This window comes from Anas acuta, chromosome 1 (assembly GCF_963932015.1).
Source record: "Anas acuta chromosome 1, bAnaAcu1.1, whole genome shotgun sequence".
In the NCBI taxonomy this organism is placed as follows: Eukaryota; Metazoa; Chordata; class Aves; order Anseriformes; family Anatidae; genus Anas; species Anas acuta.
Genome location: NC_088979.1, coordinates 140,708,848 through 140,726,651, shown reverse-complemented (window position 1 = coordinate 140,726,651; position 17,804 = coordinate 140,708,848). Strand labels below are relative to the sequence as shown.

Sequence of the window (17,804 nt, the reverse complement as noted above, 5' to 3'; positions counted from 1 at the left end):
AGTGTCTGATCAGTTTTACTAGACATATATTTATCTTATAAGGCTGAGCTTGGCTCTCAAAATACTTTCATTCAAATCTGTTAGATTTTGTTCAAGTCTGTCCAGCCTCTTTCAGAGTGGTGGGTATTGTCCAGATAGCACAACTAGCTGCATAAAGGCCTGATGATTACTGTGGTGTCAAAGAATACTGTGCTCTGGGCTCTCCTGGGCCTCACCTGAGTTAATTATTTCCTAGTGCAAACAAGCTGTATACCAGAAGGAACAGTTTGGTCATTGTGCACACACATCTGCATTAGAGTAATCTTGGAGCTCACAGTGCTTGGAGGGCAAATCACAGAAATCTCTGTTCCAGTGCCCAGATCTTTTGCATGTCTAAGAGAGTGCATATGGAGTAAAGATCTTATCAGGAGGGCAGAGGGTTTCCAATAAACTCTAGTGAAACGAGATATGTTCACATGGAAAGAATGTATATGGGGTGAACTTAGAGGGAAGAGTTGTCCTAAGATTAATCTGACATTGATAGAGTTATTATTGCTTATTCTCAACCTGGAAATCCATTGTGCTGGATGTTTTACCAATGTAGAATAAACGTCTGTCCCTTTCTTAGAAAATTCATAATCTAAATAAAGTTGGCAAAGCTATAAAAATTTACTGTGCAGAATCCCCAGTTAATTTTCCAAGTGTAAATATTTAACCTAGAAGCATTCATTACTTGACGTGAAAGAAGCTTGTGCACTTGCTCTCTTCATTGAGATGGACTTGTTTTTTCACACTGCTGGTAGCTCACAGCATCTTTTTTACATTAATGGTGTGCAGCAAAAAGAAAGCTCAGTTTGGAGGGGGGAGATAAAGGAAAACAAAGATCTAGTTGCAAATGAAGTATGGTTCTTGAATAAGATCTTTTGTTTAGATTTTAAAAAATGTTTAGTCTCAAATACAGTGAATGAACTGTCTTAAATCATGTATCCTTTGTGTGTGTTCTGAAACTCCAAAACAATTTACAGCAAAAATTCTTTAACTCTCTTATCTGGGCTAACTACTACACGCAGAATTTTAGTCTGACGTGATGTTTAAAAGTGTATGTATATATTATAAAGTCTGTTGTAGCAAGAGCCATAGTTAAAATTGCAATTCAGCTTTTACTGTATTTGCTATTGCTACTTCAAAATTACTTCCAAAGGTGTACTCTCTCTCTCCTTTTTTTTTTTTTTTTTTTTTTTTCCCCCCTCCAGTGGCAAAGAAGGCAAAATATCCAAATCATCCTGTAGGAGCATTGAATTTTATGTGTGTGTGTGTTTTCTTGCGTCAACCAGTTGAAATTTTGAAATTTTAAGGAAAGTCAATAGACAGTTTAATGATTTAATTTTCTGGAAAAGGCTATTTTTTTCATACAAATAAGTTGGGTTTCACTCCAGGATTTTAAGCTTTATGTATGGCTAGTTATTGTCCTGAGATGTTGAAAGAATTTTAGAAAAATATGTTTGCAGAGTGAGGTCTTAAAACCAAAGAAATGAAGTTCCAGGGTTCTACCTCTAAATTTCTGTGCAAAGGCCCTTCAGTCAAATTTGTGTAAGTCTAACAGGAGAAATGACTACTCACTACAAATCTTGACTCATGTATATGATGCCAGAGGAATGGCTGGCCTGGTTTAAAAGACCTAGAGTGTGGGAGGTACTACCAGCAATCCGGGAGATCAATACATAGATGGTATTGTTACTATTGTTAGTAATTTTTTTCCTAATCCTCATTTTTTTTTTCTCGTTGTAAAAGCCATTGCTTCTTAAGCAAGAAAACTCACTGTGAGTATAGTGATAGATTATTCCCCTTCTGTTTTTTTGAAACAACATATGTATGCTTTTAAAAGTATTTTCATACATATGTGTATTATATATAATATTTAACTTACCAGGTCCTCTTCTCCATCAGTCCAAGTTCTGGCATTCTCATTTCCGTCGCTTTGCCTTAGAGTTCATATTTTGGTTGTTCTTTGGTTGATCTCATTGCTCTCTTCTAGACAGCCTGAACTGAGTCACATCCTTCCTGAAGTGTAGAACCTGAAGCTGCCCACCAAATTTCAGCTGATGCCCTGCCAGTGCTGAGCACAGGAAGAGAAGGATCACTTGTGTTGCATAGATTGTATACCTGCTTATATGTACTACGCTGAGATGTTTGCATTTTGTGGCGAGAAAGCAGTATGACAGTATCAACTCCTGTTCTGTTGGGCAACCGCTATAACCCCCAAGGCCCTTCTGAAAGTAATTTGGGTAGATGATTCATTTCGCTTAAATGCACTAAGTTTTTCCCTGCTGAACTCTATGCTATTTTTAAGACTCTCCAATTCATGAAGCTTATTTTGAATTCAAACTCTGTCCTTCTGTGTATTTGCTGTACCTCCCAGCTTCACAGTTACATACACATTTAATAACACTATTCACTATTTCATCATCCAGATCATTAATGAAGACATTGAACAGGATTAGATCCAGGGCAGGCATTTGAGTATCTCCATATGACATCCTCCAAATTAGACTATGTACCATTGGTAACTGTTCTCAGGCACCCACTGTATGGTCATTGTACTTGTACTGTAGCATTTCTTTTTTTTTTTTTTTTTTTTTCTTATTCATATGTTCCTAGCATCCTTGTCAAATTGTTATACAAGAGCTTATGAAAGTATTAATAAAGTCATGAGATGTGGCAACTTCTGCTTCTGTCATGCCTGTGAATTCTGTTGCACTGTTGTGGAAGGAGTTAGTTTCCTTTTACGCAATGTGAAAATTAATGTGTATTCATGACAGATGCATGTCTGCTGCTGGTTTTTTTTTTCTTTTTTTTTTTCCTTGTCCTCCAGGCACTTGCTAACACTTTTTACTTATTCTGTATTATTTATTTCTGGATACCGAAGCTCAACTGAATATACATTTCTGCTCCTTCCCCACTTTTTTTCAAATGGGGTTGACGTTTACCATTTCTCAGATCTCTCCTGTACTCTGAGATGAAAACTGCAGATAACAGCTTTGAGATTATTTCAGAAATCTTCTTAAATATTTTAGGATGCTGTACCTAATGTACAGGCTTTCAGCTAGCATCCTACTTATCTAAGCACTTTCTAAACTTATTCTTTCCCTTTACAGGTGGAAATTATACCTGTTTCATTTTGAAAATTATTGTGCTAGTCACCAGCACTTGAGCAGTCTTTTTCTTTAGTGAAAATTGATGCAAAAAGGACATATAACACTTAAGCCTTATTGACATCATCTCTTGAATGCTCTCTGTCTCCACTGGTTAATGGATAAATGTTTTCCATGTTCTTTGAATTATTAACAGATGATAACATATGGTAGTTTTGTTTTTCATGTTCCTTGTTCAGCACCTCTTACCTCAGTCTCGTAAACATTTTCCCTGTGTGCTTGAGTTTACCTTACATGATCTTTGTAGTGCTACCATTTTCCTACATTGCGTATGATTGTTCTTGGTGTTCAGCTAAGGTATTGATTTAACCAATTTTTTATTTTACTGTACTCATTTTCCCTCTGCTTTGTGGAAAAACACAATTGTGCAACATCATTGTTTCGAGGTTTGCATTTTTAGGATTCTGCTGTTTCTAGCGATGGAGGGACAGGGGAAAAACAGCGAAGCCCCACACTGGCACTGCTGTATTTTCTTTTGAAGAATTAATCTAAGCACAAGTTTCTCTATAATAAATGTGTGGTTAAATAGATAAATTCAACAAATTTACAAGTTGCAATTCCATCATGCCGTTAACTTTACCACTTCTCATTCAGAATGGTCACTGCTTAGATTTTTTATTTCTTTAAATGCTGCTGTTAATTAATAGGTGGCATGACAGATGTACATTACTAGAATGCAAATGGCACTTAAAGGCTTTAATGGTCATCACTATGCACCCTTTTGATTATTTAGTTGTAGGCTTACAGTGTCAGGCATGTTGTGGAACATGGTTCATTTCTTGTTGTATGGCAACCTTATCTGTTGTTTTTCTGACTTAATTCTGATTTTGAATGCTGTATTTCTGTTACTTTGATATTTGAAATGGTTCTAAGTCTTTGCAGAAATTCAAGTCTATACCAAAGACCTTGGAATCTAATTTGTTCATTTATGTGGACTTTTCTGTTTAATTAATATTCAAACATTTAAATTAATGATCCATAACAGAAATACATGAGAGGGAAGAGTTTTGTGCACCAGCTGGACACAGTCAACAGCACAAATTCTTGCTAAAGGGTGCTAGGGATTAGCAGGGTGGTGATGTTGCATATCCCAGTGCTTAGTGAGTTACTCCATTTGGGTGGGGGCTGAATCTCCACTTCCCATTTCTGGTCAACTTCCAGCTTCATAACTGCATAAATAAATGTGATTAAAGTGATTTAGGTATACGGAAACTTTATTTGTTGTGGAGAAACAGAATGAAGTATTTTAACTGCTACATTGCAAAATGAAAATAGCAGTTCCAGTAAGTGCAGCTCTCAAGTTACAGCTGCACTACAGTTTTGTGGTGTTTTCTCCCTGCAAGTTTGGCTATGCTGTCCTTGAAAGTATTTTGCTCAGTTCTTCAATGTACTTTCTGTGGAGCTGTGTGAGCTTCACTCTTTTTAATTTAATCCATTTCTCTAAACTGCCTGTAGATCAAGTCATTTGTCACTGCCGTTAGTTATTTAGTACAGATAGTCTGTAGCCTCTGAGCTTCATAAAACAGACAGATCTTTATCAGTAATCAATATTTATAATATTTGTTGATATAAATCTGTCATTACTGGCTCATCTTTTGAAGTTAATTTGAGATAAAGCACTTTATTATGGGACTAGTGACTGTGGTAGAAGCAAAAGTAACGGAACCACCAGAAGCTGTATCCTTAACTTTGCTGGCACATCAAAGTCAAAATGCATAGACCTGTATCCTCATGTGAAACCTAACTAATAAGCAATAGTAATGGAGAAGCTTAACACGTTCCCAACTTGCAAAAACCTCTTCATTAAGATACAGCAGCTGTTTATTTTCAGGACCACATGGTCTAGTCAGCATGATAAGAACACAGTGACTATGGATCAGCAAGCTTACTTTTACTGGAAAATACAGGCATCTTTCTTATCTGCTCTAATGGGTTAGTATTAAAGAAGAGCCGGAGTTAGGAGAATAATTAGAGTAATTTTCCATTTATTTCTTCCCAGCCTGCCTCAGGCTAGGAAGGTCAAATGGATGCTAAAGAGGAAAACTGCATCTGGAACTAGTCTGGAAAAAAAATATGTATCCTAGGAGCAGTGCTCTGTACAATTTGCTTAGTCTTAGAAAACTAACTAAGTTTGTCTGCCAGTTGATTGCCTGCTTCATCTAAGAAATCTGCTTAGTCCGTGTGATTCTTAAAGCTATTTTTCTTCAGTTTCAAAATCTGAGAAATTTTGAATTAACTATTTCCCATTTCTTGCTTCTTTCAGCTTTCTCTTTCACATATCAGTCATATTATTCACCAGCTTCCTTTGGCTGGTTTGCAGCTAGGAGGCTTTTCGGTGACAGAGACAAGCTCTCGATTTTCCCGCTATGCAGTGAAACTTTGACAGCCTGCAAATCTCAAGGCAGTGCCTAACATAAAATAACATCTGACTCTATCATTTCCTTCCTTGCAATTCAGTGAGATGAACTTCAAGATCTTGCATGCTTTCTGGGTAGGGAAATCTCTTGTAGCACTGTGGTTGTCAATCTATTTATATTTATCTTACCTGCTTTAATTCATTTCTAATGCAGTCATTGCTGTGATTTCTTGGCATTGCACATCTGGCTATAAAATATTCTTCTTGGGTAATTATTTTATTTCAAGACCTTGAAGCATTGTGCTTGTTCCCCTGGTTTTGATCATCTTTCATCCAAGAGTTTAAGGAAAGCAGATAGTCATGTATTCATCTGTTTGCTTTGTCCAGTGGTCTATAGGAGCCCATCTGATCTATCTGATGGCACCATGTTTCTACGTTAATCTAAAGTCGAACACAGTCAATAGTAGACTTTGAATTACTTTGAAAGAAAAGGTGTCTAACTCCTTCCCTGGCTTTCTACTATTCATTCTGTCCATGTGCACTTTTCTGAAGTGTAGTCTCTTCTGATCAGAGGCAAGGGAAACATTCTCATTGAAGAGGCACAGGTGGCTTAATAACTGTCTTTACTGAAATAATGGAATAATTGCTGTAGCTTGAGAAGGTGCTTTTAATTTATTGTACTGTTAAGGCCTTTGACGTATCATACACATCAGCTGACATATATATTCTGTTATTAATATTGAGAGAAAGCATATGATTTTTCAGTTTCAGCCAAAAGAGGTGCAATACATGGGGCTGCCAGGTCACAGCGTAAGAATAACAAGAGTCAATACATGCTTTTGAAGTGAGTGTTATTCTATTGATTTTTCAATAGTCCAGCTATCTTAAAATCAGTTTTCAGGACAAGGAATTAGTTCCAGTCTTTAAACGTATGTTGGTTGGTCTAAGCTATATGTACAGCATCCTTTTAGGACATAGAAGCTGTGAACCCTGCCTTTGTGTTTCAGTTACTGCTTCAGTGTTCCTTCTAGTCAGGCTTATACATATGCACTGTTTGCAGAGACAATTTCATTGTTGAAATTTCACTTTATCTTAAAGTAATATTGAAAACATAACGTTTTTCATGATAGATTTGAGAGTATCATTTGGCTTCTTTGCCATGTATCAAATAGCAGAGTGCTCAATGCCTGCGTGGTAGTGATGAGAACTAGCCTCACCTTTTGAGCTTTCAAACAATCTAACTTGCAGAAAGTATGGTTAAAAAATGAAAAGAGAGACGATTTCTTTTCTGTTGAAGCTCTGGAGGGTGTATTGATTGGAGGCACTTGAACAGCAGTGCCCATTGGGTCTTGTTGGGAGACTTGCGAGATGAATGACTACACAGCTGTAGCTCTTTAAAATGGGGAGCTTGAATTGGAGGAGCGAGCTCCTAGTAAGTGGATAACCCACACTTATCCTTAACCTCAGAGTTTGATTTTACTGGTACTTATGATTTAAAAAACAAAACAAACAAAAAAAGCACCTTTATCTTTTCTGCAGTTTAAAAAAAAATCATCACAATTTTTTTCTCCTCTCCTTTCACAGGTTCCAACTATGGGAGTCCCCGTCCAGCTCATGCCAACATGAATGCCAATGCAGCTGCAGGGCTTGCCCCAGAGCATATCCCTACTCCAGGGGCAGCTCTGTCCTGGCAAGCTGCAATTGATGCTGCCAGGCAAGCCAAATTGATGGGTAGTGCTGGCAATGCAACAATATCCACAGCTAGCTCCACGCAGAGAAAACGGCAGCAGTACGGGAAACAGAAAAAACAGGGTACCACCACAGCTACACGTCCTCCCCGGGCACTGCTGTGTTTAACACTGAAAAATCCCATCCGGAGGGCATGCATCAGCATCGTCGAATGGAAATATCCTTTTTGATGTTCTTATTTGGAAAAACAGCAACTTGTTAGTGTGTGTCAGGTGCTACTCATAAGTATGAGGAAATCAATACATTAAGTGGAAAGGCACCACTGGGAATGTAAGGTATATGAGTAGTATCTGGTATTTTAACTGAGATTATTTATGCTGGGGAAAAAACATTTTGGACTGAAGCTGTAACCATACCCATGTGTATGAAACTGCCAGAAGCTTAAATGATAATGGTTAGGGGCTGAATTCTACTCTTCTAAAAACATGTACCTGTAGCTTAAATCAGTGGGAGATATGTGAGGTATCTGAAGCCAGTTAAACTAGGAAGTAGGGAAGTAGAAAGTAGTGAAAAAGAAAAATAGCTAAAGTAATCCTGCCACATGCTCAAATGCAGTATGAGGCCAGATCTAGTAGGCTGATCAAGAGACAGACTGTCACAGATGATGGATGATAACCACTGACACAGAACTGCAGAAGGCAAGGGTCAGTGCTGCTTTCCTGGAAAGTCAATGAGAGTTTGGCTGTTGGCTTCATTGTGTGGAAGGAGCAAAGTCTTTTTAGTCAGCCAAGGCTGATCAACAAAAGCTGGAATTTGTATTTCACAGAAAATTCACAAACTGAAATAAAAATATACCTCCCTTGCCTCCCCAAAGAGAAACCAAGACTGACCCTGAACCGTAATCATCAGTAAATCACAAGCTAATGGGGTTCTTCAGTAAATGGAAAAGTATTGTTAGGGGTAGATGACCACTTCAGGGAAAGGCTGTACAGAACTCAGCAGTAGTTAATATGTTAAAAAAAAATATATAAATACTAATTTAAAAAGCCATTTAAGACAATGTGATAATATTGTTCCTTTGGGGATCTGGTGGGACATTATAAAGATGTAAGCAGAATATGATCATATTAGGTCTCACTGACATCGATATCTTTTTTCAGAACAACTTGTTAAAAATACTCTTGTCAATTGTTAGACATCCTTAAAGTTCCCGTCTGCCTATTCCTTTCTTCTGATGCTAATTTTTAATCCCCTTGATTAAGGTTGCTACCGTTCATCCCTTTTGGCATAGCTCTCATACTTTAAGCATAAGATGATGGATGATGACTAACAGGATGAAGCTGAATATTGGTTTACTTGCCAGCACCCCAGTAACCATGTCTTTAGAGAAAGAGCGGAGTGACATTTGATAAATGAATAAGATCAGCAATGAACGATGGGAATGATGTGTTGTAAACCAGGATACAGCACTGCTGAGATCAAGAGGAGGGCCAAACAATGTGATTAAAGCAATCCAAAGATGCTGACGCTTGCATTTTTTTGTTTGTTTGGTTTTAGGTGAGTTGGTGGAAATATTTTTTCATCAGAACCTCTCATTGGATGTACAGTATTTATAAACATGAAGCACTTCAATGACAAATAAAAATATCAAAGAGCCGTGATAAGATTTAATTTTATTCTGTACACAGACTTTTCCTAATTGCTGAAAATTACTGAGAAAAACTTAGCTTAATTTTCTGAACCTCTGAAATCTAAGCACAGTAGATATTAAATATCAAATGGCACTTCTATGGTGTTTCATACCCAAACATTATAGTGTTAAGAGCCTGAAAGCACAATTGCATGTAAGAAAAAGTGAAATGAAGTAATTACACAGGTAAATCTTTGCAAAATATGTTTTTATTCTGCTGGATTTGCAGTGCACTTACAGTTTTTATATCACTGTATTTTTACAATGTATAAAGAGACTAGAAATGAAAAATAAACACAAATGCATAAAGAGTAATAAGCTTATGGATAATATTCCTGTAAGGAGAAAAAAAATGTAGGCAAAAGGCAATTAAGAAAAAGAAAGCCTATGGACATTGAAGTCTTTATGCAGTAAGTACTATGTATTGAACCTGAGGTACATGAGAAATCCCATTGATTTCACCTCTAATGTATCTACCCAGATCTGCAGATCTCTTAGGTTGCCTGGAATTTCCCAAGACTGTCTGTGTAGTTGTCACATTATCCTTTTATTTGTTCTGGCTTCTTATTTGACTACAGGCCATAATTGCCACAATGACATATTGAATTAATCTCCTTCTAGAAAGGATCCTACTTGTTGTCTTCCTCCTTGTTATCGTATATCTCATAGAATTCATAGGCTTAAGCAGGGTAGTTCAGTAGGTTTTGGAAGCCTTTGGCTCTTCCACTTGTGAAATACAGAATGTATCTGAGCAGAGGTCAGGTGCCTGGGGTTTGTCTGTATCTTGCAGTTCAGGCTGCTGGACATCCTGATCTCCGGTTCATTCTTGCTAAAACCTGCTGAGAATGGTAGTCTGCTGACCAGAAGCATGCATACTCTGTTGACATTTGGCAATGCTGCAAAACCAGTCCCGTGGTAGATAAACTCATGCTCAAACACACTCTGTGTCATGGAGTGCACTACCTGGCTTTCTCCTTGTCCTCTCCTGCTTTTCATTCCCCTCCAGAGTACTGGTGAGTTATCCCAGAGCTAGCCTACAGGATATTCTTGCAGGCAAGTAAATATAGACAGACTGTAAATTTGGTCTCTAGTCTGACTGGAGATACTTCACAGCTACTAAGGTTAAGAAGTCCACACACACACAAAAAAATAAAAAAATAAAAAAATACAGTGCCAGCAAACTGAAGTCAGTACAAAAACGTCCTTTGATTTTTCCATAGACAGTGGGACAGCAGAGGTTGTACAGGGTTGGTTTGTTGCATATCTCAAATATTGTTTTTGATTTTCAGGGGTTGTTGTTTTTTTTTTTTTTCCTCTCCTGAAGGAGGTTGATGACAGGATACAAACACAAGAAAAAGAAGTACTACCTCAAATAATTTAAGAAAAAAAAATAATAATATGTGGCTATGAACAATATAAGCACACTTTGGATAAAACCCATTTTATCCCCTTAAGTTTTATTATTTAAATATCTTCTAGCAGAATGTGTACATGTATTTTTGGGCCCTTGCATTTAACTTTGAGATATGAGAGAGTATGAAAAAAGTGTAAGCTTCTATTAAAAATTACTTCAAGGTTTGAAAACGCAGATGGAAAAGACACAGAGAAACTAATTGTAAGAGGACAGATGATGGTCCTTCCAGAACAGGCTTCTGTTATTAAAAATAGTACAGCCACACTTGAAGGAAAATAAGGAAAATGCTATCTAAATAAATAAAAGAAGAAAAAACTTTTAAGAAATCTGTGTTTACTCTGGCACGCGACTGGCCTACACTGCTTTTGACATATTAGGAAGATTCTTGGCTGGGAGCAACTAAAAGCACTTAAAAAGGCATATGTTTCTTTTCAGAATATAAGGGGCTTGGAATGTTTTCTTTAAACAGAATTCTTATGTCTTTTATTTTTTTTTTTTATTTGTGTGCACATTTCAGAACAATTTCCTTAACTCCGTTCCTCAGACCATTTGAAATAATTATTTTACTGACTATTTTTGCCAATTGTGTGGCCTTAGCTATCTATATCCCCTTTCCAGAAGATGATTCCAATGCCACCAATTCCAATCTGGTAAGTCCTTGATGGTGTCTAATCTCATTACTTTGAAAGTACTTTTTAGAAGTCACCAGAGAGACTGTTGAAGTTACAGAATGTAAATATATCCACCAAAGATGATAACATAATGAAGTAAAATTTGGTTTTGAGTGCTCAGTCTCCTCTATTCATGTGAGCACCTGTTTCAGTTGAGCTGGATTTAGAAAAGATTGTTCCAAAAACCGCGCGGGTGCTGTGCGTGATGTTTTGGCTAGCGAATTCCTGCATGTTGCAAAAGTGCTTGGTAAGTTAAAACTGCAGGTGTTTGTGGAAGAAATCCTTTAATTACGGATTATATCGTGTTTTTGTTTTACAAAGTGCTGTTGTGAAATTGATACGGTTCTCCTGTCAGGTGATGCAAGGGAGCACAGCCTGATGACTAATTTCTGGGAAGTGTGTTAATGCTGGCATTTCACACTGATACACGTCTTGTTGAATGTTTTTTTTTCTTCTTGTTGGGAAATATAGTTTTTCTTGTCACCACAGATGCTAATACTGGTACTTTAGGACAGAGCATAGTATATTTACCACAGATAAAGGGGAGAGAACGTTTGCTTTTGGCATAGTGTGAAGTCATAGCAAATAATTCTGTTCAGTAAGGGCACAATGCAAAACAGTTCTGAAATGCTATTCACTGAATTAGCAGAAGACATTTTTCTTCCCCCAAAACACGTGGACAAATCTCCTACTTGCGTGGTTGGATCATAATGAAAGCTTATTCCCAGGGTTTAAGAGTTGGGATGCTATTTCCTGATTGAAAATGTATCTAGGCATTAGAATTTTTAGAGCAACAGAGAAGGGAATAAGAGCCATACTTCCAATGTAGGGATAGTCGGGGTGGCTGACAGACATTATAATTGAAATGATCTATGCTGTTCTCTGTAAGAAAGTAATCTGATTATATATCTCTTGAACTTGCATAAAGGAAATTGCAAACTTCAGGACTTCTTTGGAACTTTTTTTTTTTTTTTTTTTTTTAAGTGTAGTGCTTTTCCACTGTAACTTTGTAAAGGTGTTTAAAAACAGTAGCAAGAGGAGATAAGAATTGTTAACTTTTTAAATATTCTCTATATTTACATTTAATTTCACACCCATACTATCTTTTTTATAAAGAGAATTTGTGGTTTGTTGTTTCTTTTTTGCTGCCATCTCTTTGCTAGTTTGACACTGTTTAACAATGATGAACCATGGTGTGTATGTTTAGAACACCTCAGCATGGCATCTCTCAGAAATTAGTATATTTTAATAAAAACACAGTTTCATTTGATCCTCTGGCTATACGAAGATAATATGTTGATTGTTGCACATTCTGTCATACAAGGTTGAAAGAGAAAAATGAAACCGAGTTGAAGTTTAGGGGAGCTCTAATTTGTCTTGAGTTTAATTGGGTGTGGGTATTACCTTATCTCAGTGACTGCTAACTAATACTAGGTTGGAAGTATGTTCAAATAACTTCATAATTGAATGAGTTATACTGAAACTTCTCTATTACTAGAAAATATATGCAATTTGTGAGCTGAGTTGCTACTCTGAATCTGTTTTCCAAGGCATCTTTTGCATCTTTTATGTCATTTGGTCAATCCATCAAAACATCCATGTTAGTTGTGAGTTAGATTTAAAAACAAACAAAACCAAAACAGCTAAATTTACAGTCTCAGGAGACTTTAGAAGTGTAATGGGTTTGAGGATGAGGAGGCATGGTTATCTTAGATATCTGTCTACCTGTTTCATAGAAGTAAGAGGATAAGAAAGTGAAATGGGGGCTCTCTTCAGCTGCATTTTGTTCTTTGGATCTCAATGAAAAAGTGATTAAAAATGGTAAATGGGGTACTTAATATCAACTGGCCTAGGAGGGGTTTGCACTAGTGGAATTAAGACTCTTTTCTACATTATAGATCTAACCCTAGAGATCTGACTGCCCACTAGCCTTTGGTCCTGTGATTTGAAAAAGGTGCAGATAACAAGATGGTTTGTCCAGGACATTGAATTATGCTTCATGTTCCACTGAAGTCAATTCAGCATTATCTCCTGTTAGTCCCAGCCCTTATTTTATTTGTTTTTTTCCTCAGGGTGTTATATGTATTGGCAGGTATATCCTGCTGTCAGGAAGTAAAGTTTTTGAGTATATCATTTACTGCATTACCAAACTGTTCACAGGATTGCATAGTGATCAGTGAGTAAAGTACTGAGCAATAAGGAGGGAAAGCGGAGGCAAGTGGATGTGATAAAGTTGTTGTTTTGTTGTTTCTTTTTTTTTATTATTATTAAAAAAAAGTCTTGCAATGAGATGAAAGAATAGATGAAACTCAGACTGAAAGGAAAGCTATTTTAGATGGCAAGAACTGCAGAAGAGAGAGGCCTTACTCTGATGTAGCCAAACTACACATGGAACAGACTAGAAGGAAGCTGGGGTTGGTGATAATTTCTTGAAAAAGTTGGTGCTTTTACAAAAGTTGCGTGACTATTTTTTTCTACCTGTGAGCATGTATTTTGCAATCAGATGTTTTTTGGTATTTTGTAGCCATGAAGTCTAGAGCTCTAAAGGCTTTAATCTGAAACAGAAATGGAGTGTGTCTGCAATGCATGCATTAGAGTTAATAGCGTGCGCATGTGTGTCTTGTGCAGAAACATGAGTTTGACAGAACATGTAGTGGCCCAGAAAAAACTTGCACTTGTGTAAGAAGTTGTTTCACTTCCATTTTACAATTTAATTCTTAAGCAATAAAGCCACCACAGAAATTCCCACATCCCTGGTTTCCTGAGCTATCCCTAACTTTCTAAGACACAGAGGAACCATCTACAGGAAGTATATGCTGGGTAGTAACTGTTTTACGAGATCTGAATGTGACAGAACAACACTTTTCCAATAAACTGACACTTTTCCCTTTTGAGCCCAAAAGTTCCTCTTCTAAGGGTTCATCATAACTTTTCAAACAATGTTTTCTTTCAGGTCTGAGGTTTAAAAAAAAAAAAAAAAAAAGTCATTTTGAATAAGCTCATTGAGTAAAGGGTGGTCAGAGAAGAGAGATTCTGAACTGAATGCTTTGTTTTCTTTGTGTAAAAGGAGAAAAATTATAACGAAGTAAAGTTTTGATGAATAACTATAATCTTTGTCAGTTTCATGGATGTTATCAGCCATTGGTTCAATGGGGCATACTTATTGCTGTATGTCTTCCATAGGAGTCTTGAAGAGACATATACCTCATTCATGTGTACAAAAAAAACAATAATATAGGTTCATAACTCCATTTGCATAAGCCTTGTCTTTAGATGCAAGACCTATTTGTTACTGTGCCATAGTAACTTACATAAGCATTGGAACTAAATACAGAAGTTTCCAATAAATAATCCCTTGTCTTTTGTGTTAGTGAGGAATTGTGATTAACTATAATGCATTAGAAGTTTAGGCCAAAAAACCATACACACACTGACTGTTCTTTTGCAATCTGACTTTCCATAAGAATTCCTATAAATTTTCAAGCTGCTTATATCAAGTTTAGGGCTGGTAGTTTAGACTCTCATTTTCAAGATGCGCATACGTATGCTAAAACCCAGATTTTGCATTTTTGTGCTTACTGGAGTTATTTCTGCCACTTGCTTTAAGAAATATGTTAGAATGATATCATGTAGTAATAACAAAAGCTTGAAATTGGCTTCAGCAGTTTTTGGTTTTACTTCTACAATGTGTTGTCTGGAAAACTATTAAACTTGCAGAAATGGAGGGGAGTTGTATTAGGTGCAATGTTGTTTTGGTATTACTGAACTCTGCTGAGGTTTTGCTTAAATTTGCAAGTAGCAAAAGCTCATGCATGACCCTGTGCAAAGAACAATTTTGTATTCTCTTGATGCAGTCAGAAAAATTGGAGCTAGTTGGAGGGGAATTGAAGCTAGCCTGCATGAGAGGCTGTAACAGATATGGAGGCTTTCTGCTTGTTATCCCTGCAATTATGCATTAGAACAGAGATAATGTACATTTAGGAATAAAACTATAGACTGCCTGAGATAGGAAGCTGAGAGGAAAATGCCTCTGTCACTTTACTGGCAATCGCAAATGGCACAAGCCTGGTCAATGTCACAGCATGGCGATAACATAATGAGGTTAAAACCAAGGTTTACAGCACGTTCCATGGAAGGCAATTCAGTCAGTTGTTTATACATTGGATAAATAACAGGAGAAAATTCCTTGTGTGGTTTTGATAGCTCTACTTTCCCTTATCCTTATTACAGGAAGGAAATCCTGTTGTACAATAGCTAAGTTTAAAAAAAGATCTGCATTTTTATGTCAGCTTATAATAGGATGTCACCTTCAGACTAATTTGTTAAACCCAAAATAGGACCTTGTGAAAGGGAAGATGGGATTTGTGCTTGTTTGTCAGCATTTGTGCCAGCAGGTGTTTGAGTGAATGCCTGCCTATGGAAGGGCACTTGCCTTCCAGGGAGCTGTGGCTGCTTTGGTGACTATGGTAGCATCCAGTTGAGTGGGCTATTCCTGTACAAAAATAAAAAAAAAAGTTTTTAAATCTTTTTGGATTTGAAACAGACTGGCACAGTAGATGTGCATGTGGCTCTTGTATTTGTAGTTAATATAACAAACATAATGGCATAACAAACTTCATCGTTTTCTGTATCGATGAGTTCTGAAGTCAGTATATGGAGCGGTTTGCTTGTAACCATTTCTCTTGTGCAAAATCAGAAAGTGTTAGACAGCAAAATGGAGGTGAGGGGTCAAGAAAAGAAGGGATGTTTTATCTGGATAAAGATAAGGAAGAATACTACTCAAAAGCTTTTGGTTCTCTTCTGTCATTGCTATAATCTTCCTCTGTGACAGTTCCCAACCAGTGAGTGATAGTAATATATAGTATAGTAATAGTATAGGACTGTAGAGTAATAAAAAGTATAGTACTGTACAGTTATGAGATACGTTCACATTAGAGGTGAGGTGCAGGATGGGTTAGACTGGCTACCAAGTTAATAAGCTCTGATAGGTTTATTAGCTTGGGCCCCATGCCAGTGCTACTACAGCTGGAGGATGCTATGTAATTTGAAAAGTGAGAAGCAAGCAACAGAAGCTGGAAGGGAGGACTTGAGGAGTGTGGAAAGGGACTGGAGTGAGGAGAAGATAAGAAATTCAAAAAATCATTGAGGACTTGCTCTCAAAAGATTGAGAATTGTTGTTGTGTATGATGCTAAGGAAGCTGAATACAAAGGAATTTAGGTTCAACATTGCGAAGAGTCCTCAGAATTCCTGCCTTTGGCAGGGGGAGGTCATCTCAGCTCAGCATCCCTAGCAGCAATGAACACGGTGTGGAAGAATAAGCACTGAATGTTGAGAGGAAGACATTCAAGCCCATCTGCTGGTTCTGGTATTAGCAAACTGTATGGCCTTGGGTAAATTGTGGTCTCAGCTTTCCCATCTGTAAAGTGAGTCGGTTACGGCTTCCACAGTGAATGTAATTAGTCAGTGCCTTACATCATCCAGACTGTTATGAGGAATGTTGTAGAAAGACTGTCAAGACAAGAATAAAATCTGTAGCAATCTGTTCTGAGCCCATGGCCTCTAATCAAAAAGGATGGGTGAAAGGTAGGACAGAACCCTCATTTCTTTTGCACTGGGTGCAGCAAATCTTAATTTCTATGAAGTGTGTAGGACTGCGTCATCACAATTTCATCTTGTGTGATGAATTATTTGAGGGGACCTCTTCTGAATGTTTAAATATACAGTCTTTTTATCATTCCTAACATGGTAGTGTAATTTCCTAGGCTTTGAGAGGAAGAATCTAGTAAAGCAGAGATTAACACCTCTATGTGTTATTAGCAGGGCTAAAATTGTTGGATTCCCTGGGAAGACCTCTGCCACTTGAGTGGTAATTGGCAGTAGTGAGAGGTTATTCGATGTGGACCAGGTGAAAAACTAATTGGGAAAACTTTTGCAGGATTCAGAGATGTTTGCACACAGCAGAGGAATGCCTGGTTCTATTCCAGGGTCTGGAAGGGACTGAAGGACTTCTGCATCTTTGTAAAAGGGGCTCTTTCTAGTGCTTTTTTTTTTTCAAAAAATGCTTCCTTCTGAACTTCTCCGCATCTCAGTCAAATCCCAGTCTTCTGCTTCTCTTTATACCAGTGGTCCCACTGTCCTCACCAACCCTGTGTTTTTGTTATTGTTTACCAGCTCTTGATCTGCTCTGAGGTCTTGCTCATCTTTGTGTCTGTTTTTTGGAGTTGTCCTTTTTAAGATTCATTACCTGTGCTTTGCCAAATTAGTTTCTTCATTCCAGCCAAACTTCCATTAGACCTGTCCCTTTTCCTATGTGCTATGGTCTCCCCTTCACAGTAGTTCCATATGTTTCCCATCTTCCCGTTTGATCTCAGTGCTGTCCTCGTCTTTGGACCCCTGACCATTTCTCTAATGAACATGGGTCTGATATTCTGTTCAGCACATTGTTCCCAGTCTGAATCTGCCCCTGATTTGGTCTTAGCCCTTCTGCTTTTGAAATCAGCTGTGTCCTTTCCAATGATGTCTGGAAGACAGCAGAAATATGCAGAGAGTGGGCCCAACTCACAGGTTGGTTGCTTTATTCCACCTTGGTTCAGACCAGTGTAGAACAGTTATTATGTGAGTCCTTGTATGCCTTTGTGTAGCCCTTGTTCAGCTCTGTGGGTGTGATGCATGCATTCAGGTCCGCAGAAGCTGTAAGATGCCAGATTAGTATTTGTAATGACAATTTAAGTGTTAAGTTTTAGCAAGTCTCTGTGAAGCCTGTGCAGATGGAGTTAAGAGCCCATCTGGCTA

General features: G+C 37.5%; 1 protein-coding gene across 47 annotated transcripts in view; it reads left to right on the top strand.

The window, feature by feature from the left end:
- Positions 1–17,804, top strand: part of CACNA1C (calcium voltage-gated channel subunit alpha1 C) — a 475,965-nt gene that overhangs the window by 63,463 nt on the left and 394,698 nt on the right. For all 47 annotated transcript variants that reach the window (XM_068660882.1, XM_068660757.1, XM_068660872.1 and 44 more), the window contains exons 2-3: positions 7,132–7,454; positions 10,886–10,990. In XM_068660882.1, the coding sequence (XP_068516983.1) occupies positions 7,132–7,454; positions 10,886–10,990 (428 nt within the window). The remainder of the gene's footprint in view (positions 1–7,131; positions 7,455–10,885; positions 10,991–17,804) is intronic.